At 40.2% G+C, this 25,501-nt stretch overlaps 2 protein-coding genes across 2 annotated transcripts in view; both read left to right on the top strand.

Moving 5' to 3' along the window:
* Positions 1 to 19,503, top strand: part of LOC124149831 — a 69,820-nt gene extending 50,317 nt beyond the window's left edge. The window contains exons 21-30 of the mRNA XM_048381958.1: positions 1,658 to 1,813; positions 3,169 to 3,360; positions 4,591 to 4,746; positions 6,192 to 6,431; positions 8,597 to 8,756; positions 9,593 to 9,708; positions 11,222 to 11,363; positions 12,959 to 13,062; positions 14,020 to 14,148; positions 15,666 to 19,503. Coding sequence (XP_048237915.1) covers positions 1,658 to 1,813; positions 3,169 to 3,360; positions 4,591 to 4,746; positions 6,192 to 6,431; positions 8,597 to 8,756; positions 9,593 to 9,708; positions 11,222 to 11,363; positions 12,959 to 13,062; positions 14,020 to 14,148; positions 15,666 to 16,105 — 1,835 coding nt within the window. The 3' untranslated portion in view covers positions 16,106 to 19,503. The remainder of the gene's footprint in view (positions 1 to 1,657; positions 1,814 to 3,168; positions 3,361 to 4,590; positions 4,747 to 6,191; positions 6,432 to 8,596; positions 8,757 to 9,592; positions 9,709 to 11,221; positions 11,364 to 12,958; positions 13,063 to 14,019; positions 14,149 to 15,665) is intronic.
* Positions 18,471 to 21,504, top strand: LOC124152149 (SH3 domain-containing protein C23A1.17-like). Its single transcript, XM_048381552.1, has 4 exons — positions 18,471 to 18,534; positions 19,623 to 19,876; positions 20,380 to 21,047; positions 21,204 to 21,504. The coding sequence occupies exons 1-4, from the start codon at positions 18,471 to 18,473 to the stop codon at positions 21,502 to 21,504; spliced, it is 1,287 nt and encodes a 428-aa protein (XP_048237509.1).
* Positions 21,505 to 25,501: the final 3,997 nt, after the last annotated feature.

Below are 25,501 nucleotides of genomic sequence, written 5' to 3'. Positions count from 1 at the left end.
ATGTGAACAGGTATCTATCTACCTTATTACCGTGGCAAATATACAACTGAAATGGCGAGTTATTCCGTTCGCCATTTGCAAAAAAGACATTAGTTATTGGGAGCAGCTGTTTCCTATGACGTCACAAACGGTGAAGACTGTGATTGCTTCCTGTTGTTAAGAAAGCAACACATGCGGTACACAAGGAAATGAGCACTGATAATTATTTGGCTGATTGGTATTGTTATGTTGTTTACACAAACACTTTTCAAGTTGTGCGTAGCGGTTGTGTTGGGAGTAGGGGCTTAATATCTTTGTTTTCGAGAGATTATTTTCATAAACTGGGAAAGCCTGTGGGTAAGTGATGGTCATTCAATGTTCACATAGTTTATGTAATTATGATGGACGAACATACAATAATGGCGGCAATGTTTGATGAGATGTACTATTGAGAAACTGCATAGTTACTGCATAGGGGTGTTAAAGTTGATATGTTTTAGGGACTGACAGTCTCTTCATGTGCTTGAAAAGAAAACACCACACTTACGATGCTGACTTTAAACTGTATCGCCATACGTTTAACTGAAGGATTCGACATCGAGCGCTGACCATCTATAAAAGGCCAAGAAGATGAAGTGGCCGGTGGCTTGAGATGATGCATGTCGCTTCTCAGGTGGTACATGTTCAGGGCGCACTTATGCCTGACTGTCAAGAATTCACTAACAGGGAAGAAGATCCATCAGGCAGTGATCCCGGGCGACTGTACCTAATTGATTTAGCCACTTGATGTGTGTTTAAAAAAGCCTTTCAAGACCAACGTCCGAGAGCAGTGGTCAGAGTGGAAACTTTACAGAGAACATACGTTCACAAAGTCAGATACCATGTGAAGAGCTCCACTCACAGAAGTTGCAAAGAGGGTGAACGAAAGTGGGTCATTCTTAAAATGTGGAATCTCAAACGCAATGGACGGTTCCGAGGATGAAGTGCTGTACGAGGAGTTTGTATCCATGTCGATGCCATTCAGGCCGGCGAAGGCAGTGACACCGAATTCGACGGATTCATCAGTATATTGTGTAGTTTATTTGCATGACAATTCCCTTCCATGATATTAGCTTCCTGCTTTATCTTTAAACATTCTATCAGAATTGCAAAAGATCTAATTTGGGGGACTATTTAACAGTATCAATGCCTTCAATTGCTTTTCCTCCCTTGACTCGGTAACAATGAATCGAGGCCACGTTTCACATTCTGGTTATTTTATTTACTTCATCATCAGTATCAGCTGCCTGTGAAGTTCCTGCCTTGAGCCGCCCAAGAGCACACTCTGTTTTTTGTAAACTCAGTCGTGGCATAGGTCCAAATCGCTGCTGTCATCTTGATGCCCATGCCTTTTATTCTTCCGACTCCAGGGATTGCACGTGCAAGATGTGTCCACTTTTAGAAACAGCCCAACACATGTCCTTTTGTTGCATTTACAATGTTTACTTGTTTATTAATATTTATTTCATGTGTAAAATAAAATTCTGAAAAAATGTTTGCATTTTTTGAAGTGTGTCAGTATTATTATCAGTTTGTCCCTATTGTCTCTTCAAAGAAAATATGGATCTCAATTAGGAATAACCAGAACCTGTACTATGTACCCCTGGTACCATCTTGTATATTTTGCTTTCCTTTGCAGTGATGACTTACTTAGAACCGCTGTTTGCAACATGGAACGTTTTCACCCACACAAGTGATGAACCAACAATGATTGAACATAGAGCACTGGAATTGTCTGTTGTCAACGACTCACTAATAGTGAATCCATATGATCATCCATCATTGGCAGTTGAAGGTGCTGTATACTAGACATGCTCAGTAATATCACACAAAAAACCTCCTAAATTAAACACTAGAAAAATCACACCAGTAAATAGTATGAATTGTGCAAGCGAGAGAACTAAATTTACAAATGGATCTTGTTTTCATTTTACAGACAAGATACATCATATTATATTGATATGTATCATTTTTGGGCAAATAATGGTAGGTCTTCATCATTATCTTAGCTCACCTGACTAACAATCAAGTGAGCTTATGGCGTTGCCTTGTAGTCTGTTCTCATGCTAAATGGTCATCTGGGAACAACTTTCAGGAACTATTAAACCTATGATGCTGCGTGTTTCATGAAATCTTCTTTGTAGATATCATCCGTCCATCTCTTGGCATCCAGCCTGTCTATCATCCATCCATCTATCCTCCATCAATCTGACTATCCATCAATCTGTCATTATCCAATCTGACTATCATCCATCAATCCATCAATCTGTAATCATCCAATCTGACTATCATCCATCCATCAATCTGTAATCATCCAATCTGACTATCATCCATCCATCAATCTGTAATCATCCAATCTGACTATCATGCATCCATCCATCAATCTGTAATTATTCAATCTGACTATCATCCATCCATCCACCCATCAATGTGTAATTATCCAATCTGACTATCATCCATCCATCTATCTGTAATTATCCAATCTGACTTTCATCCATCCATCCATCCATCAATCTGTAATCATCCAATCTGACTATCATCCATCCATCTAATATGCCTGTCTATCATCCATCAATCCATCAATCTGTTAGCATCCAATCTGTAGACCATCTATTCATCTCTGCAAAGCTTTCAATTCCAACTGTTCGAAGACCTGTGTTTGGATGCACTCGAGTAGCATCAGGTTTCCAGGTTCACTCAGGAATGCTGCTGACAGTGAGTCACGCATCGGGAAAAACTTCGGTCTGATCTGTTCAGTGATTAAAATTTGTCATCTATTTACGTTTAGATAAAGATTATTATGAACTGTTTGCAATTTGGAGAGATATCATCAGACCAAAAGTTTTTATATGGTATTTTCTTCTCAACATGAGAGCATGAAGAGGTCATGAATTCCGAAATATTTGATGCTCCGTTTCACAAACTGTCACATGTGGTTCATTTATACAGATTTGGAGCTATATATATCATAGGATCGAAGGAGATAAATTTCATCGCAACAAGAGATGCACTGTTATGTAGTTAGGTGTTGATGGTAAGTTGATGGAGTCCCATTGCCGGGGCATTTGTTATCATACAGGTGTTTCGCATGTAGTTTATAAAATCAAGAGGATAACTGCAAAATTTAATTCTATTTAATAAATATTGCAGTTCCAGGTCAGTTTGGCAACATCCTGAGAACTTGGCACTTCCTGGATGACACGAACTGGGAGGTGAGGCGTGAGAACTACACAGACTTCAACATGAAACTGGACCAGCAAAACCCCTTACAACCCACCTTCATGTCAGCTGTACAGATCATGACATGCCCCATTGGTGCCATCCAAGGTGGCGTGTTCTGTAGTAAGTAGTCCCAGGACTGAAGTGGCATGGTTTGCGTCCAATGTTTCATGTAGGTTGCAAATTAAGGAAATAATGATCTTGCCTTTTATAAAAAACCTGGTGTGTTACTGTTTGTACTCAAACATTGTGTTTTGCTTGAGTGATTTTTATTCGCATAAATGACATCCATTAAAAGGATTAAGCACAGCTACTTGGTAAGCAGGTGGACTCACCTGAAGAAAAGGCGAGGTACTTACAAGGTTTAGTTTTAAGTTGAACAAAGCTGTTATGTCATCACTACATCCATTATAGTCAGATCAAGATAGAAACGCACCAGTTTTCAAGCTTCCCCCATCCAAAGAAATGAAAATGCTCTCTCTCAGTCAATTCCTATCATGGTTTCTGCCCCTAATGTATTGCCACACACACTTTGAATATTTTAGTAACTACATCTGTTTTTTGTGACTTTGCTGTTAGAGTACATATCATTATTGAGCCTACCAACACTGTCTGAGAAAGAAGTACATCAGTCAAGTCTTGTTAATTAGACACACGTTAATCCGACAATCGGTTTTATCCGACACTAAAATTGGGAACTGATTATTTCAGTGCTATTTGGACCTGTTAACTACTCAGTCTTGCACTCCCAATTCAACACACCTAATTTGCAAGGAATTGCCAAAATCACTCATTAATCAGTCTCGTTAATTCAACGGTGATCAGCATACTCCGTGGTCATCTGCCTGCGAGTACACAGCCCGTGTTTTGATACGATATGAGTCAGCTGGTAGCTGCATATTACAATTGAAATCAGATACAAGTTCTCGCTACTGCTATGAACATCCCATTACAGATTACTTCAAAACGACCTTTCTCAAAGTTTGACCGACCAATGAAATAACTAACAGGAACGTGTAGTTGTTCGATTTTCGATCACAAAGGTTGATACTACTTAATTTCTTATACTTGATAATCCAACATAATCATATGCAACCAACCATGTCAGATTAACATGACTTGACTGTATTTATAAACATTAGCTTCTGCAACCATCAATTCAGCTGTTTCAATCTGAGTATGGTGGGATATTTTGATTTGAAACATCTGTTTGGTCAATTAACTTTGAGTATTTTCCAAATTCATGGTAGAATTTTGCTTTGTAGCTCATGTTATCATCGTTGTTTTAATAATGGTTCAAATATATCAATTTAAATGTACTACAAGCTAATTCACACCCATATGTGTATTTAGTCAAGTGCCCTCCTGGAAAGATGTTTGACACTCAACAATGCAAGGCGTGTGAACATGGGTTCTACCAGGACAAACCAGGAATGTCATTTTGCCACTCATGTCCTGGACTCAAGACTACGGAGCTCAAGGGAAGTCCTGATGTCAAGCAGTGCACAGGTGAAACATAGCATTATGGTACAGGGCCTCGTTCCACAAAGCGTCTTAGCGCCATGACCATCATAAGTTTATGTAAGGGTATCGGAGTCATTGTGCTTAGATTGCTTTGTTGACTTTGCCCAGATCAACCTGACATATAGTCGATATTGACTAATTAAATAATGAAAACTGGAAACAAAGATGAACACAAAAAAAAGCAGGGGACATTCAAAGACATCAGTCTTTACCATTTTGGATATGCACAATAAGCGTTGAAATTGTGCTACACAGATTTCAATCCTTCATCCATTTTAGTGTTGATATCGCTATTTGAAAATAAATACCAGAGCTATTCTCTATTGACAGAATTGAATGTTTTTGAAAGATCTATGATTAACCCCCTTTCTTCACTAACTTTGTACGGGAGGTGTGGTAGCCTATTAGTTAAAGCCTTCGCTCGTCATACCGAAGCCCCGGGTTTGATTCCAAACATGGGTACAATGTGTGAAGCCTATGGTGTCCCCCGCCGTGATATTGCTAAAATATCTGTTAAAGCAGCGTAAACTGTACTCAATCGCTCACTATTAACTTTTCAGGTTCTTTCTTCGAAGATGTAAAAAGAGTATCATACGACTCTTGCTCAAAAACTTGCTTGATCAGGGTTACATTCAAGGCCTCAGTAGAACTTTCAAACAGTTTTATGGAAACATGTGGAGGACATTTCCAATTTTGACACCTCAGTGCCAAATATGTCCGATGCAATGTACTAACATAATTGACTCTCCTTTGCATGTGTTTTTGATGGATGTCACCGGAGGGGCAGGATACGCTCACCTTTTCATGGACACCTGATTTCATCATAATTTGATAGTGATTCATAAGCACATGCGTATCCTATGGTCGGAATCATACAGTGGACTCGGCTTTTGACAGCGTTTCCTTATGATAATGGAAAAGGTGTAATCTGGCTGGTTTAATCTATCTTACTGGAATTTCCAACAGGGCAGTAAGGCAGCATAAGTTTGTTTGTTTGTTTGTTCATGCTGCACTCATCAATATTCCAGCTATATGACAGCGGTCTGTAAGTAATCAAATCGGGACCGGACAATGTAGTGAGTAATATCATGATCATCGACCCACGCTATTGGGATACGATGACATGCATGAACCAAGTCAGCGAGCCTGACCACCCGATCCCGTTAGTTGCCTCTTACCACAAGCATAGTACCCTGTTAGGGCAAGCATGGGTTGCTGAAAACCTATTCTAACCTGGATCTTCACGGATCGGCAACATAAGTAAAGAAGATGTTTTAGTAATACTTACACAAATCTCCCTGCAACTTCATAGAACATCTTTTTTGACACTTGATAATTTTATTTCAATTCCAACTTTCAATAAGCTGTTATTGCTGCTGAAAGACCTACCTAAATCAAACATGTCATATTTATATTTATCTCCATTTCAGACACAAACACGTCAGAGTTAAAACTGCTGTTTGGTATGGGTGACTCCGAGTTTGGAATCCTTAACCTTCACAGCATGACAATAGGTACAGTGAGTGTGGAGAGGTACTTTGGAACTGTGGATCTTCTCGTGTACAATCAGAGGGATCAGTTCGTTTACTTCGCCACACGGACCCCAACCACAATCGGGAGAGTCACGATGGATGGCGTTGGACAGGAATTGCTCTTCAAATTCCCCGAAGGTATATCAACAATGGTTTCTGAGAAAAAGCAGTTTCTAGTTGGCTTCTTGTTGTCATTTCAAAACTTGTTATATACCTTGTTTCTAGTTGTCTTTCTAAATGGTTGTTTAATGAGCGGTCACTGGTTCTCTGGTAGCGAATTACTGTTGTCTAGTTATTAATTACCCGTATAGTTTTCAAGCTGTCTTCTTTTCACAAGAAGACAACTGTAAAACAAGAGTAACATCCTTGTTTTCTTGTTGCCAGTAACTTTTTGTTCTAATTGTCTCATATGGTCCCAAAAGGAAATTCTGGAATGTAACAATAGGGAACGCCTCAAAAGCTCAATGTAGGATGAATAACTTAATTCCACAAGTTTAGAGACATAACCACACCCACTCTAACACATTAATTGTGAAATTGTATACACACTGTCAAAATATCCTACTTATATGTTTACTAATAACAATTTCAAGAGAGCCATGTTGCATTTTTAAACAACATGAAAAAAACTTGCATGGAGAAAGGGGTTTGTTATCCTTGAAACATCCTAATCAATGACAATGAAAGAATAAACCATGTTCAGATTAGATCACACTATCACATTAAATCATGCACAAACATGACATGGAAGGATTTCAAGGAGCGATGTTAAGTGAGGTAAATCAAAATAATTGTGCCTAAATGTTGTTTTTGTGGTTTCTGAGGACGTAATGATCAGTGAAATGTATGCCCCAGGCCAGCATATGATACCTTGAAATATCACTGATGTGTTTCAATAGCTAAAGAAATCCCTCTGAGATTCTTCCCAATGACCTTCCGTATATAGCAGTCCCATGTGTTTTAAACAATACTTATTCCCTTTTCAGTTGGAGGCAACTAGATGACTATCTGAACCTCTCTCCTTAAAATTCTTTATGGCATGTGCTTTTATGCATAATATGGTATTAAGTACAGCCTAATATATGACATAATGGATAATGAATGAACAAAATTAATGCTTATAGGCATGTGTCTCATCGTAAGAAGTTACCCAATTTGACAGTAATATCATATATATTTAAAGGTTTTGTTCTCTTAAAGAAAAGAAGTTATTCAATAATGTTTTGTGTGTAACAGGGTTGATATTTTAGAAAATACTGTTAAATCTGTGTCAAGATATATGGATATGTGGACATTAAAAATAATGCAATATTCATCTTTATAAGTTTGACCACAACAGCAAAATGGACGTGAGATGTCTCTGAGTTGAGGTCTGTTAAGTCATAGGCAAGTGTGGATTATTTTGGAAGTTCTATAACAGTGGTGTGGGTCTTACATCATCATGTAATAGTTGATTTTTCAAAGAGGAGCACGTTTATTTGTTTAATTATGGGAAGAAATGTTAAGATTAAGTCAACAGGCAATGTCATTGTTTCTTAAAATAAATGGTTGTAAAGGGCCAAGTGTCTTGGAACAAGTATTTAGGTGTCATATCATTTAAAACTTCATAAAAGAGAATAAGTTGATGGCGAGTTCTGAATTTGCATGAAGGAATGAAATACTAAACAAGCTCCTGTGTACTACCAATTTTATGAAACAAGTAAATAGTTTACGTATCCGACGAGCAAAAGTGGTCAGATACCAGAACTATTCACTATTCACAGGTGAACACTTGTGTTCAATGGGTTCTTTTGGTCAGGTGGAGTCCCTTTATATGCTGACAAAGAACTGTAAAGTATACAGTTCATAGAGGCGTGGAACTTGTACATTTCAGTATGACAGACCTTAAACAACAAACACTTGAGTGCACAAACAGTACAGTTTATAGGAATTTGTGCAATCTGCTTTGATTATGAATGGTGGAGTTTGTGCGATCTGCATTGCAAGTTAATGAACTCGGGTATTTGCCTTTGCTCTATGACGGAGAACTTGAACTAATACGTTTTGGGGAGAAAAACATACTGTCGTGAGACAAAGTTCTCTCAATAAGGTACTGGCACTGGCTCTATCTATAACATGAACAGGAACAGGAACATATTGGTACATTTATTCATGTTATGCCTAATTGGTCGCATCTTTGAAAATAGTACTTGTCGTAGTTGAGAGGTGTTGTTATTTGGAGCCCGTCCTGAAAGCTGTGTACTATGTTGTGTCCAAGTATAGCATCAATGTCAATAACCCTGTTCTACATGTATGTCCACCAGGGATCGTGCTGACAGGCCTAGACATAGACATTGCATCTGACCTCTTGTTCTTCACAACTTCGTCGGGTATACTATCTACCCTTCACATCACATCTGGTGCTGAACTGGTCCTGCTATCTAACCTGACCAAACCACGAGGACTTCAAGTGAACCAAGACTTGTGAGTTTCATTTCTTTATCAACTTCAAATCTCTCTGTTGAGAATTATTGTGGACATACAACCTCATAACTTATGTTGCATAATTTCCTGTTGAAAATTCCGGTAAGTATGTCTTGATCAAAGACCAGATAATATTTTGTTGTGTAGCACTGCCACATGGCAGTTTGCACAAGAATTTGACCAACCTTGTCATACACGTTTCCTTGCTAACTTGTACTTGTCTTGTGATGTGGTCCTTGTTCCTGGATTCTTCTCTGTTACTATGTCAGACCGTAGAAGGGGCACGGGTGGCCCAGGCATCTAAGGCGCTGTGATTTGCTGTGCAGAGTCGCGTCCCTTGGGCACGCCAGAAACCTGATTGTGGGTTCGAATCCCGGTTCGCCCGATTATGTTTCTAGGTTTGTCAGCAGCCTACCCGTGCTCGTGGGTTTCACTGAAGTGGTAAACGTCTGAGACATGCATCACTTCGGGCTTTCCTCCCACATTAAGCTGACATAACTGGACTACTGTTAAAAGCAGCGTTTAAACTCAGCTCACTCACTCACTCACTCACTCACTCACTCACTCACTCAGACGCTGGAGTAAATGCCACAGCATTAGATGTCTATCTTGCCAGCATTCAAGACCATGGCTTACCCACAACCTCAGTGCACAAAACTGGCTGACCCGCAAATTCTAACCTTCGAAAATGCCTGTGAGAAGTGATCTAGATCATCTGTGCGCATCTGTATAATCTTCATCCACTTGGCTATTGTACAGGGAGAAGGAGCTGGACCCTGCTAAAGGTGTTGGTGTTCAATTTTCTAAAGAACTAACTGGCAATTGTTATTTTCTAGTGGTCTGTACTGGGTGGAGAATGACAGGATAATGTCCCTGCAGTATGGAAGTGAAATAGCCTCCACTGTTGTGAGCGACACTCATGCTGTATGGAACCCTACCCTTCACAAACAAGGTATGTTTCTAAGAAATATACGACTTGTGGTCATTGTTTATCGTACAATAAAACCATGCAGGGAGAATAAACCATGAGAGGCACATGCAGCCCTGATTGGATTATTCTCCCTGCATGTTTTTTTTCTTCAATATTATCTACAGCCTCTTTATGGATGTAAATAAAATGTACAAGATTAAAAAATGTTCACCAGTATTTAAATAATGATGACTCCCTGAATACAGACTGACCTCGGCAATGTTGAACAATGAACAAACAATGCCAATTTAGGTTCGAATCCCGGACGGGACTCAACCCCAATAGTACGAGAATCTGTACTTTCCTGAGAAAGTGTTATCCCACACTAATTGTTACATAAAGTTGGACAAGTCCATGTTATGAACAGGGGTTAAGTTTGGTTCACAATTCTCACACTTTTCACGTCAATTATCTCTACATTTTTTCCTGATTGTCATTTTAGATGCGATCGTTCGGCCACTGCGTTAATCTGCATTGCCCTGCTATTACTATTGGGAACAACTCACAAAACAGCTCCCTCTCAAAAATAATAATGCCATCTAATAAATGACATCATCAAGTTGTGAGCGCATGTTTGAAACTCCAGAAAGGACGTCATGATAGAACAATGTTTTATCGTGAAATAAACCATACTTCATTCTTCTTTGCAATTTATAAAGTGTAGTTATCTTATATTATGCAACAAATGCTTGGGAAATATCTGTGAGTATGTATTTATTAGTTACTCCGGAAGACATTATTAGGAACTCTATCATGAAGAGAGGAGTCCCACTTTGATCATGCATGACAGGCGCGTAGGCAGGAATTTCAAAGCGGGGGACTAATCCTATGCCCATATTATCAATCGGTGGAGGGGGTGTGATCCACACCAATAACATGTTTATTTCATCATACGTTTGACCTCAATTGATATGTCCATGACTTTCATGACACCATATATATGGAATATCAGTTAAAGAAAACATAATATTATATATCTTCCTTTGTTGAATGTCATTTTGCATTATATCAGGAAATGTAGACTTATAACACATGGGTATGTGAGTTGTTTGTCTACAATGTCCCCAAGGACGTGTCCAATATCAATGATGAAATACCTGAGGACGCTAACTTTTCACCTGCGAAGAATTTGAGAGGCATGCGTATTAACAAAACTAGCCAATTAATGACAGACTGCATGGAACACAATTACTTGAGCGAAACCTCAGAATTAAACTAATTTTAAAACCTCCTGTGAAGCAACACAGGCTGTTGCTTAATAATGTCTCAATGAAATGTACATCTAATATCTCATTGGAATTAACAATTGAGGTATAAAATAAGTGCAGGAGGTGATATAAGTAAGATAAGATTGAGGCGATATCTGTTGTACATTGTGAATGTATTTTTAAGGATTTTCATTTTTACATGTAGTAACAAATGCTATGTCAATTCCTATTGATTTCGTTTCATTGTGAGTATTTTGTATCTCCCATTGATCTTATTTGTTCTTCAGACAACAGAATAATGTGGCAAAGCTATAACAGACTGAGGACAGCATACATCAATGGTTCGACTTCCCAGACTTTGGCTACTAACTTCACATCCAGATTTGGCTACACAGAAAAATATTACTTCTATGTTGACAGCAGTGCAGTGTATGTATATTTGTGTGTGACATAATGCAGCATAGTGAGTAACTGAGTGTGTAAGTACTGTTAAATGACGATACATATTCATCAGTCCTCTGTCAGGATGCTATCTTTGTTACAATATGACCGTGTCAGGCCAGTATTGTTGTTAATATATATGACTGTGTCAGGCCAGTATTGTTTATAGTATATGACTGTGTCAGGCCCGTATTGGTGTTAATATATGACCGTGTCAGGCCAGTATTGTTGTTAATATATGACTGTGTCAGGCCAGTATTGTTGTTAATATATGACCGTGTCAGGCCAGTATTGTTGTTAATATATGACTGTGTCAGGCCAGTATTATTGTTACGAGGAGGGAAAACTTAGAATTAACTTATAATTTCCAGAATTGTAAGAGATAATATTTTCTAGTTATAGTTGTATGATAATAATGAACGAATTCGGAACACATTACACATAGATATTATGACCTCCAACAATTTTGAAATACGGTAGGGGCAAGATAGGAAATTTCAAAGTTGACGTTTTTGGATCAGTTGTGCGTAATACTGCCACAAAAAAACATTCATTCATTCGACGAGGCATGCTGCTTATGAGTCGCACAATGGCAATTTGAGGGAGTCTGTCCCACTCCTTGTGCAGCGCCTGGCCAAGTTCCGCCAATGTGGTCGGCGGCCTTTGACGCTGATGCATAGGTCTCCCAATCATGTCCCTGGTGTGTTCAATGGGGGAGATGTCTGGGCTCATCGTTGACCCTGGCATTCAATAGATGTTGTGCTGCTGGAAGTGAGCATTGAATATTGGTGCACGGTGAATTTGGGCATTGTTGTCCTGAAAGATAAAACGTTGACCAACGTGCCTTGCAACAAAGGGTGTCAGTATGTTGTCATAATAGTACTGTCCAGTGGCCCTTGCTTACTCAATATGTCATATTGATGCCACCCTACATCATAACCGATCCAACACCAAAAGTGTCATGAGGTCTCAGGTTGACATTGGCTTGACCTTCGTTTCGACTTTACCAGAAAACGACCACAGGTATCATGGAGGGGCAAAGTGATTCAGGACTCATCTGGAAACATGACACATGACCAGCGACGATTACCCCAGTTTTAATGATATGTGTACCATCGACATCTGTTGGCAATGTGACGATTTGTAACGGGCGGCTAAGCAGGTGGAGAGGTGTTGCACGTAGATGAGTTCTAATCATCTGACCTGTAATTCTCCAGTAGCCGGGATGCTATTGTTGTTACAATATGACTCTGTCTGGCCAGTATTGTTGTTACATTATGACTGTGTCTGGCCAGTATTGTTGTTACATTATGACTGTGTCTGGCCAGTATTGTTGTTACAATATGACTCTGTCTGGCCAGTATTGTTGTTACATTATGACTGTGTCTGGCCACTATTGTTGTTGCAAAATGACTGGCAAGCCAGTTAGGGCTTACTACACATGTCAGAACTACTGGTATATGTTTTTATCTACCTAATATTTGTATTTGTGGGGTCGGGTAGTTATACAATTGTAAAATACCTCATTCACCATGCATTATAAGGATACTTACTTATATGACACTGACTACCATTGTTTTCAGGCTGATGCGAGTAAATTCTGACCTGAGTGCAAGGGCAGCTGTATATGTGCTGCCATTCTCTGTCACAAGGGTGCGACTGGTCAACACAACGGATGATCCAAGCCGTGAGTGTTGTTTGTATTGACACCATAAACTTTGATAGATTGCATCAACATACGCATGATGACTTTCTTGAACAAAGGAGCTTGGTTTTTGCATGTACTATTCAGATATAAAATACTGTTTGTATTATTCTTCGTCCCAAGATAGTTTTGTCACTTCGGTGTTGCACACACTCAGTGTCATCGACATGAGGACACCAGCGGAGATTTGGTTACTCATGAAAAGGGTAGGTTTCTCAGCAGGATAAAGCCAGCAGATAAATACTGTTTCCATTGGGGTCATTATTTATAAATATGCAAATATATAAGGTCAGGTATGTACTACTTTGTGTGATTCAGACCGCCTCCGTGGTCTAGTGGTAGTGGTCAGAATTAGAGCGTCCACCCGGAGAGCGGAAGACGTGAAAAGATGGTACTTGTTGTTACCCTATCTGACGCTTGGTATTAGGGGGTTAAAACAAGGACTGTTCAGCTCGGAGTCAGTATACTGTGTCTGAGTGGGGTATTCCTGTTAAACTCCGGCATGGTATCTCAGTGAGCTAGCACTATAAATCGGTATCAGTCCAGACTAGTACAAGCTGCCACAGACACACACACACGCACGCACGCACGCACGCACGCACGCACGCACGCACGCACGCACGCACGCACGCACACACACACACACAAGATGTACAGCATCATAACAGCCAAGAATATTTTTATTGACAATTGATTATGGTGGCCAAGCTTTCAGATAGTTTGATGCAATGTTAACCCCCCTGGCCTCCAGGACAAGGACTTGCAAAAACCCTTTAACTGTCTAGTTTGAAGATGTCACCTTGAGAACTTACCATAGCTAAACCAACACCTCAGGCTGCTCTGGTCCAAACCAATATGAAAGTTAACCTCAGCACATCAGATGTTTTTTCACCTTAACAATTTACTTCATCTTTATGCTTAAACACTTTTTCTTTTCAGTTGTTAATATATGCAGTGGAAAAAGAAACGACTGTAGTCAAGGGTGTTACCCCCTCAATCAAACCAAACGAATTTGCTTTTGTGTATCAGACTCCACACTTCAAAAGGACAACAGGACCTGCAGACAAGGTAAGTTAATATACGTCCTCATAAACCAGCCAGTTTGAAAACTGCTGCTTGCACGATAACGTACGCCCATTTAAGCAATACAATTATCAAAACCAAACAAACGTTTGGAAAAACTGCAGCCGACATCTTGTCATTATACTTGGAGAAGCTCAACATCTTTGCTGGCAGCTTATCATGTAAAGGGAAGATAGTAGCTACGGGATGGTTTCTTCGCCTGGAAATATTACATTGGACAACATCGGTGTGGGACACAACTCACCTGGACTTGTTCTCCAAGTAGGCACATTATCCATTATCCATGGACTGGATGGGGATGTTTACAAATGCCTTCCCGCCATGGTCTCTCTTAGATGCAATGAAGATAGAGGACACAGTCTGCTTGATCATCCTCGTGGCACTGGTGTGGCAAGCTCGGCCATGGTTTCCCAGACTGTTTCCGCGGCACCTGGACAAACTACTGGAATGCGAGATCTTCTCCGCAGACCCTGATCATACATCATGTAAGGCAGTAAACACAGCCTTCATCATAATGCCTGGAAGTTATCAATCATAAGATGCAAGCTTCTAGTTACTCCAAAACCATCTTAGCATTAGTGGCACATGGAGACCATTTGTCCACCATCTACAACAGATTGAAGTTCTGTAAATGGCAAAGATTGTGGCAATAGCAAAGGAGTGAGGGTACCTATAAATATCCCTATGGTGGTGCATTTCACCAGGATGCTGTTGTACAAAACAGCCTTAGCGCTGTAACGGTCATAAGCCTATGCTAATGTATTGGATTTACAATCACCTTTGCACTGAGATCGATTTGTACCATGGCACCCTGGATGCCAAGTTCCATCACATCCCCATCAAAGGATACAGGTCTGCCCTTATCTCAGTTCTTCAATGTGATGGATTTTCTATAGATCATACAGTCCTCAACAAACCATCAGGTCTTCATCTTAGTGGTGTTAATGCTGTTCGATTTTTGGGTAAATCGACACAACCGCATATCTGGCTCAGACAACGTGTTATCATTTCAAGCATGACACTCTCAGATGAAGACATTCAAAAACCAGAGTAGCTGGATGGCTTCACTTTTTAAGATCAGACAGTTGTCAGCATGTAGAGCTGACACTCCCGAATTTGAACCATTCACGTTCATGAAATAACAACCCTATCAACCTTGCATGCTGGAACCCATATGTGGAATCAAACCCAGGCATTCCTCATGACGAGCAAACACTTCAACCACTAGGCTACAATTCGTATTTATTTTTAAGTTTTTTTTATACCTATCGACCGTATCTTTTCACAATGGACAAAATATATATTTGATAGCTGTTTTTAATATTTTTAACAAACTTACGGTTGAGACCCAAAAGTTGTAAACCAACTTAAGATATTCCAGATATTTAAGAGTGTTTTGACAATATATTTACTCATTTAACCATTGCCTGAAGTTACTTTGGATGTTCACTACTTCATCTTACTGTTCAGAGATTTGGTCAGTACATGCTTTCACTTTTCAGACTTTTCTACGAGACTTGAAACATCTGACGCCAAATCTTGGATGAAGCCATCACCATCAGACTTCTCTGTGCCGCCAAGCATGACCTTGCGGCTGAAGGTGAAGTCATGTCATTCTGCACTCCTGGCACTGGCTGAGACAAACAGACGCTTGTATCGCATTGACATTGGACTCAAAAGGGGAAACGTCACAGAGATGTCCATCAAGAAAATCTGGCCAAACAGACCTCCTGTCACCCTGGCTCACAGGGAGATCAGTATACTTGACTGTACTACTTTAAAACATGTCTGGCTGCAATGGGCTGACAAGACCCTGAGGGTGGGAAGTGGAACAAAAGTTGGAGAGCAGCGGATCTTAGTAGCCAAAGACTCATGGCCATTCAGTGTGAATTTTGTTATGTTTCGGAGTGGCATCAATTCTACTGCCGAATGGCAATTCTAGGTTTGTGGCAAAATTTTCAATGGACTGAAAATCCAACCAAAATGCCATACTTTTCTAATGAAAATGACCCAGTGGTTAGTAGAATTCCACCACATGTTTGCAGTGAAGCTAAAAGTGAAACAAAAGTTTGTAGCCCACCTAACTGACAATCATGGATTGGTTGTCTGCTGTGTGTCCTGTCACTCTTGTGAGGTATATATTATGTTTATGACCAGCATAGGCTGCTATTCTAACCTCACAACATCATCATCACAAGATCTCCCCAGATTTGAAGTAATGATATCATAAACCACTTTGCTATTTCCGAAAAGCTTGATTGTGCCACTTTGGTTGCATATATTTTTTTTAAATCAAAATTTCTTGTAAATTCAATTATTTGTTTATTTTCCAGAAAAAACCTGAAATTTTGAGTTTTTTAAATAAACTTGAAATAACTAGAATTAATTTGAATTTACGCGAAAAAAATCTTTATTTCGAGAAAATAATTGAAATAATGAGTAAATAATCAAAATAACGAGAACTAATTTAAAGTAACAAGAAAGAACTCGAAATTTCGATTACAAATTATAAATTAATGATAGCAAAGTGGCACCATAAGGCTTTACTAGTTATTAAGGTCGCTAGAAGAAAAGAACCTTCTTTTTCAAAAAGTTGCATTGCATTGGGTATATTTTTCCTAAATCCCAAAATGACATCATAAAACTTTATGTGCTTAGAACTTCTTAGTAGGGAAGCTAGAGGCGTAGGACTGAATTGTACTGCGTTGGACAACTTTAGGGTTCAAAGAAGAATATAGATGGCTATTGGTGAGGTCATTTAATAAGGGGCCGCATACATCTCATTCAACAATGGAAGTTCATGTACAAACCTGTTTTGGAGCTGGTCCATTTTGACTGGCATGTACACATTAATGAGTAGTAGATGAATGTTGACAAATTGAAAGCTGGTGATAAGTAATAATATATATGGGGTTAAACAACTCAATCCAAGTTGACTGAAGGATTTCTCGTTACATTGAATATGTCCAATGTAGATCAGGTTTGTTTTTCTACATTTTCCCTAACAAAGCATTTACACCCAGAGCATGTATAAGTTTTTATTACCAACCTTGAAATGGATATCTATATTTAATCGTCCCAACATGGATATACTTGTGCATACAAGGAATACATGTGTATTGGATTTAACAATCAATATTTTCAAAGCCTCCACATGCTCTCTGTAATGTCTACTGCTGTGTCATTGTCAGTTTTGTGACTCGCTTGGGTAAACCACAATGTCTTCTAGTTTAGTTCCATTTAGCCTATAAAATCAATGATTGGTGGGTATTCATCAACACCCATGGAGTCATCATTGAAATTATATTATTTGCCAATACTATTTGTACTTTTAAATGAATTTGTGAGGTATAATTGAGTACAAGAAGAAGAAAGGACTAACACTGATAAGAGACAAAGAATCTTATCATTGGTGTTCTCGTGACATAATATATAATAGTGAGAGTTTTGCAAAAGATTGTTATTTCTGCAAAGCCAAACAGAGGAAGAATACTCTGAGCTTGACATGTGTAATTCTCTAATCTAATTGTTTCTAAACATAATGCTGACAATTTTTACCTCAGGTTAGACTATTTTATGTGCAGCACGTGATTGTTTAAAGGTCCTTGTGATATAGCTAGAATCTTGTTGTTGCATAAAACTACAAGCAAACTTCTTTTGATTCTAATCCTGTCATCTGGCAGATTTAGGACAATGGCTTTGTAAGTGCATGGTGTGTTGATTTACATTTCATATGGAGAATGTTTTTCCTTGTGCTGGTGATCCTGGTTAAATGTGTTTATGTTACCTAGGCCATTCTGCCGGGTGTGGGAGAGGTGGAAGGGGTGCAGGTGAAGTACATCCAGCAGAGACTATATGTCAGTATATGACTGTGATCTAAGGAGAGGTGGGAGGGTTGCCGGTGAAAGTACATCAAGACAGAGACCATATGCCAGTATATGTCTGTGATCCGAGGAGAGGTGGAAGGGGTACTGGTGAAAGTACATCCAGCAGAGAGCATATGCCAGTATATGACTGTGATCTAAGGAGAGGTGGAAGGGTTAAAGTCATGTTACACATTGTCGGTAATTTTGATGCATACGGTGACATGACATGATGAGAGGATTATGCTGATCCTATCTGTAGACTGCACACATGATGTTCAAACCATGACAATTGATCCTCACATGTATTGTTATGTCACCTAAGCAACCAGACGTGTCCTGCAAAGTACCCCAGACTGAACTAGTAAATGCTAATAATTAATATTGCATGGTATGCTTACACATATACATCACATGTATTACACACGTGGAGGTGCACCTAGTATGGGTACACCCAGTAGAGGTACACCAAGTAGAGGTAAACCCAGCAGTGATACACCCAGCAGAGGTAAACACAGTAGAGGTAGAGATATACCCAGTAGTGGTACACCCAGTACATGGGGATGAGATACACCCAGTATACCCAGTAGACGTACACCCAATAGAGGTACACAAAGCAGAGGTAAACACAGTAGAGGTAAAGATCTACCCAGTAGTGTTACACCCAGTAGGGGTACACCCAGTAGAGGTGCACCCAGTAGTGGTACACCCAGTAGATCCAGTAGAGGTACACCCAGAAGAGATACACCTACTAGAGGTAGAGGTGCACCCAGTAGAGATAGAAGTGTTCCCAGTACACCCAGTAGTAGAGTTACATCCAGGAGAGAGATGCATCCTGTACACCCAGTACACCCCACAGAGGTACACCCAGTACACTCAGTAGAGATGCACATAGTACACCCAGTAGAGGTGCATCCAGTACACCCATTAGAGGTAGATATGCGACCAGTACACCCAATAGAGGTACACTCAGTAGAGATACATCTAGTGCACCCAGTAGAGGTAGATGTCCGACTCGGACACCCAGTAGATGTGCACCCAGTACACCCTGTACACCCCACAGAGGTACACCAAATAGAGGTACACACAGTCAGCCAGTAGAGGAGTAACAAGTACACCCTTTTACACCCAGTACATCCAGTAGAAGTGCACCCAGTAGAGGTCCACCAAGTAGAGGTCCACCCAGTAGAATTGCACCCAGTGGAGTTGCACACAGTAGAGGTACACCCGGCTGTGATACATCCAGTGATAAACCAGCAGGATGAGACATCATTGCTCAAGTTGATATATATAAGAATTATAAACTCATCTTGCTTAACAGTCCAAGGGAAGATAGAAATTGATATTTAGGTTAATTAGGTAATAAACATAACTGTTCTGCACTGCACGTGTTGTTTCTTTGCCTATGCACTGTGAAATCCTTAGTTTTTGTTAATAATTTAGCTCTGTGTACAATAAAAGTTCTTTTGGTCTCTGATGTCTTCATTCATGTTTTTACTGACTGTGACTAAGTTTAATGCTGATAATGCGTTAAAATTGAAATTGAAAAGATTAACTAGCCATTGTGCCATTATGCTGTTTATTTATTACACCCAGTAGAGAAACACCCAGTACACCCAGTAGAGGTACACCCAGTACATCCAGTAGAGGTTGAGGTACACCCAGCAGAGATACACCCAGTAGAGGTGCACCCGGTGCATCCAGTAGAGGTGCACCCAGTACACCCAGAGGATATACACCTAGTAGAGGTAGAGAAACACCCAGTAAACCCAGTAGCGATACACCCAGTAGAAGTGCATCCAGTACACTCAGTAGATGTGCACCCTGTACACCCAGTAGAGGAGCACCCAGTACACACAGCAGATATACACCCAGTATAGGTGCACCCAGTACAGCCAGTAGATGTGCACCCATTACACCAAGAAGAGGAGCACTCAGTAATCCTGTACAGACAGTAGAGATGCACTCAGTACACCCAGTAGAGGTACACCCAGTACACACAGTAGGGGTGCATGCAGTACATCCTGTGCATCTAGTAGAGATACACTCAGTACACCCAGCAGAGATGCACCCGGTGCAACCATTAGAAGTAGAGGTGCGACCAGTACACCCAGTACGCCTAGTAGAGGTTCACCCAGTACACTTAATCGAGGTTCACCCAGTACATCCAGTAGAGGTGCAATCAGTACACCTAGTAGAGGTGCACCAAGTACATCCAGTAGAGGTGCACCAAGTAAATGTGCACCAATTACGCCCAGTAGAAGAGCACCCAGTAATCCTGTACATCCAGTAGAGATACACCCAGTTCATACAATAGAGGTGCACTCAGTACATCTAGTAGAGGTGCACCCAGTCCACCCAGAGAGGTGCACCCGGTAGAGATGCACCCAGTAGAGGTGCTCCCAGAAGAGGTGCACCCAATGGAGTTGCACCCAGTACACCCAGTAGATGTGCATACAGTACACCCAGTAGAGGTGCACCAAGCAGAGGTGCACCGAGTAGAGGTGCTCCCAATAGGGGTGCACACAGTAGAGTTGCACCCAGTACACCAAATAGAGGTGCATACAGTACACCCAGTAGAGGTGCACCAAGCAGAGGTACACCCAGTAGAGGTTCACCCAGTAGAGGTGCTCCCAGTAGAGTTGCACCCAGTAGAGTTGCACCAAGTAGAGGTGCACCCAGTAGAGTTGCACCCAGTACATCCAGTAGAGTTGCACCCATTACATCCAGTAGAGGTGCATACAGTACACCCAGCAGAGGTGCACCCAGCAGAGGTACACCAAGTAGAGGTGCACCCAGTAGAGGCACACCCAGTAGGAGTGCACCCGGTAAAGGTACAGCAGTAGAGGTAAACCCAGTAGAGGTACACCCAGTAGAGGTGCTCCTAGTAGAGTTGCCCCCAGTAGAGGTGCACCCAGTAGAGGTACACCCAGTAGAGGTGCTCCTAGTAGAGTTGCCCCCAGTAGAGGTGCACCCAGTAGAGGCACACCCAGTAGGAGTGCACCCGGTAAAGGTACAGCAGTAGAGGTAAACCCAGTAGAGGTACACTCAGTAGAGGTGCTCCTAGTAGAGTTGCCCCAAGTAAAGGTGCACCCAGTAGAGATGCCCCCAGTAGAGGTACACCCAGTAGACTTGTACCCAGTAGAGGTACACCCAGTAGGAGTGCACCCGGTAAAGGTACAGCAGTAGAGGTAAACCCAGTAGAGGTACACCCAGTAGAGGTGCTCCTAGTAGAGTTGCCCCCAGTAGAGGTGCACCCAGTAGAGGCACACCCAGTAGGAGTGCACCCGGTAAAGGTACAGCAGTAGAGGTAAACCCAGTAGAGGTACACCCAGTAGAAGTGCTCCTAGTAGAGTTGCCCCAAGTAGAGGTGCACCCAGTAGAGATACCCCCAGTAGAGATGCCCCCAGTAGAGGTACACCCAGTAGACTTGTACCCAGTAGAGGTGCACCCAGTAGAGGTACACCCAGTACAGTAGCACCCAGTAGAGGTGCCCCCGGCAGTGATACACCCAGTGATAAACCAGCAGGATTAGACATTCTTGCAAAAGTTAAAATATATGAGAATTGTAAACTCATTTTGCTTCACAGTGCAAGGGAAGATAGATATTGATATTTAGATTAATTTGGTATGTGAATGAAATGAGGATTACACATTGAGGAAGTTTAACAAGCTGTTGCAGTGTCTGTGGTTTAGGATAGACATAGACAGCAATCCAACCCAACAATGTGTTGTGTTGGGTTCACATCTTTCAAATTAGAGGGCCTGTTCATTGTGATTATGTAAGTTCAATGGGAGATTTTTGACTACATGAACACATTGCCACCACAAAACCTCCTCTACGCATTTGTTTGCAAATCGTTCATGAAGAAAGATCCTAGCATCTTGCCATCGTTGATTAGAGAATACTGTGTGTGCTTGACACCTCTGATTTCTCAGTTGATGATGATGTTGTATGAAAACAACACCTCTGATTTCTCAGTTGATGATGATATTGTATCAAAACAACACCTCTGATGTCTCAAATGATGATGATGTTTCATGAAAACAACAGCTCTGATGTCTCAGTTGATGATGATTATGCATGATTATGCACCTCTGATAGGCAATCTATCTCTGAGACAAATGACGTACAGCTGTATGAAGTCCTGTGCCCGCCTGACCTGGGTCAGTCAAGTCTGGAGATGTGCTCTGATACAAACTGAATACCCTTACTCCAACTTCTTGCAATTCTCTCGCTTCCATTGTGCTTCAGTGAGAGGTGGCATGACTTGCAGGTAACAGACAACGTTATATGTTATACTAATGACATGAACATGATTAACCATTTCTTAATAATAACACAGCAAAGGGATGAATGAGAGAATTATAATGTAACTGTCACAATACAAAAAATTCTGTAGATATTTAACTCACCTGACTGAAATTCACAAAAGTGAGCTATGTCATCCGGATAATTTGATTTTTGTTTTAGCTACGACCTTTTACCATCATATACCCGTTTTTAGCTCCCCTTGACTGAAAGTTGAGTCATGTCGTATCCTGTTTGTCTCCTGTCCGTTATGCTTTGTCCATCACAAACATCTTCTCTTGGGAAACCACTGAACCTATGAAGCTGAAACTTGACCATTTGAGCAACCACATTTGTTAAAAATAAATTGTAATGTGGTACATGTGTAGTTAAAAGTTAGACTCACCTCATATGTTTTTTTATTCCTTGGGCGATATTTTAAATGTTGATCCTTATTTGATCTTTGCTTTTTGACCATGCTTTTAAATTCTTTCAAAAGTGCCCGAGACTTTCGAATCTGATTTTCAGTATCACCACCACAGCCACCATATTTATGGACATTGCTGTACCAATTGGTAAATTGTAAAATTGGTATTTGTTGAGTTTAATTCAAAATACATGTTCCTTTTTTAAGGCATGATGTTGAGCTCACCTGACTAAAAGTCAAAGGAGCCTATGTCGTGGCCTGCTTGTCCTTTGTCTGTCAAAATGGTCTTCTAATACTAAAACATTGTACTGCATGCATGTCTCCAGAAATGATGACACCCCAATTTGTTCAAGAGGTTTTAATCAATGGCAGTCATTTTTCAAACTCTTTTATGGCGATTATGCAGCCATTTTACTTCAACGTGGAATTGAGTGTGGTATGTGTGTAGTGAGAATTAGTCAACAAATAACTTTTTTTTTGCAATATTTTAAGTTTTGACCATGATTTGACCACAATTGTGTGAAATGGAATTTTCCCTCCAAACATCGCCTACTCTTAAAATACTACTGCACTAATGACACTGAAGCTTGTTGTTAGTGCAGAATGTATAATTTATGTTGCAAATCTGTTATGCAAAAATGTTATTAATTTCATGTACCTATATCAGCCTTAACAATGGTCTGTTGGTTATGTCACTGGACTAGCAGCATAAAGGTCCAGGGTTCGGTCCCAGTTTTTCTGACTTATAATCAGTTGTGTTGCATCATGGGATTAGTCATGTGACCTCATCCACTGTCACCTTCAGTTTGAAAGGTCTCCATGTTGGAGAAACATGTCATGAACTATTGCAGAACACAGATGTAAGTTTATAACCTGCTTCTTCATATTTATACAATGTGTTTACATCTAAAGTAATGTTGAAGCTATCATCTATCTTCAAATGATATAATATTTGTAGAATTTTGTATTTGTAACAACTTAGCCAATTCACTGTTTACACTGTAACTTAGCACATTTTCTCGTTATTTTCTAGTTTCTTGAAACTCAACACTGTTCATTAAACGCTAACGTTCAAAGGAAAAGCATGTTAACAGATCCAAACAAATGAGCTTTTCACTTATTATTGTCAAGGAACAACGGACAATAAACATCAATTGAGAGTATCAAGACTGTTGATTTCTGCCATAATACTTGTCATGCTTCGCTAAAAGTCAAGTGAGCTGATGTCCTGACTTGCTTGTCCAGTGTCCGTCGACAGCAGCAGCAGCATGGGGTCATCTCATCAGAAACCAATGGACAATTGAAGCTGAAACCAACTATGCCATGGCAGCCATATCAACCCCAATTAAAGACCATAATGTGGCCGTCTTTTGACCAAATGTAATAAAATATGGTGTATTTGGAGCTAGAAGTGTTTCTTGATTCCGATATTTGATACATTGACCTTGATATCACCTTTACCACGTCCTTAAATTAACTATCGATATCTAAGTGCAATAATCCTCATTTTACGTCACCTCACCTTAAATTGTCACAAAAGGCATTCTCAGCTCTGTAGACAGCTCCTGTGAAACTTCTGGAGCATTGAAACTGACATTTGACATGCATGCTCCTTCTTATGATGACATAATATTTACTTCAAATAGTTGATTTTTTCAATGTCATATTTTTGTCGTAAGCTGTTTTAAAATTGAATTTAACAAAAACGTGAAAAATCATATTCTCAAAAACCAACAGACACAGAAAGCTGGAATTTTGTGTGAATGATATAATTTTATTCAAGTTTGTTCATCATCAATCAACTCCTGTGTCGTAGAGATTTTTGTTTCCACAAGGTTGAAGTGGATCAGAAATGTATAATTTACTAATTTAGCCTAAATTAAAAAATCAAAGATGTTAAACAACTACTTTTCAGAATCCATGCAGCCATTAAAGTGCAAAGGTGGAAGAGTCTACCTTAGACCCCACTGCAAACTAGCCTGCCACCACATTTCATTGAATGATCTGCATACATTGAGGAGCAATGGTAAAATGTAGGCTTTCCTTATATGGTTACCATGGAAACCCAAACAGCAACGGTTCGAGCAACATAAGGTGATGTTGTAAGAAGGCTTGGCCTTTATTGTATCGAAAGCTTATGGTGAAACAAGTTTAAGCAGGGTTAAACTGTCCGTGGACAGGAGGCCAGCATTTTGTTTAGTATGTCCATTAACCCTTGGGACCCGTGAAGATTCCGGGGTAGAATAGGTCTTCAGCAGCCCATGCTTGCCATAAAAGGCGACTAACGGGATCGGATGGTCAGGCTCGCTGACTTGGTTGATGCAGGTCATCGATCCCAATTACGTGCATCGATGCTCATGATGTCAATCACTTGATTGTCTGGTCCAGACTCGAGTATTTACAGACCGCCGTCATAAAGCTGTAATATTGCGGCCTTAAACAACAAACCAACCATCCAACCAACCATTAACCCTTGGCTGGTCAAAGCCAAAATATCTATTGCTTCAACTGTAAGGCAACTCAGTCTATAGAGCCAGTTTTGCTGAGCATTGATTGTTGTTGCCATAACAAGGTTGAGTCTTCACCAATACAACAAAATTATACACTGCAAAAAAGAAAAGAAAAGCAAAAGTAGTAACATCTTACAGAGTGTTGTGGCTATCCATACCAAATAAATACCAAAAATGAATTATGGTGAAAAGATGGAAAGATGGCAAAAACACAACCACGCGAGGGCCGAGCGCCGAAACACATCAA

The sequence above is a fragment of the Haliotis rufescens genome, unplaced genomic scaffold, assembly GCF_023055435.1.
Source record: "Haliotis rufescens isolate VD_foot unplaced genomic scaffold, xgHalRufe1.0.p SCAF_4, whole genome shotgun sequence".
Lineage (NCBI taxonomy): Eukaryota > Metazoa > Mollusca > Gastropoda > Lepetellida > Haliotidae > Haliotis > Haliotis rufescens.
This window is presented reverse-complemented; position numbering and strand designations above follow the sequence as displayed.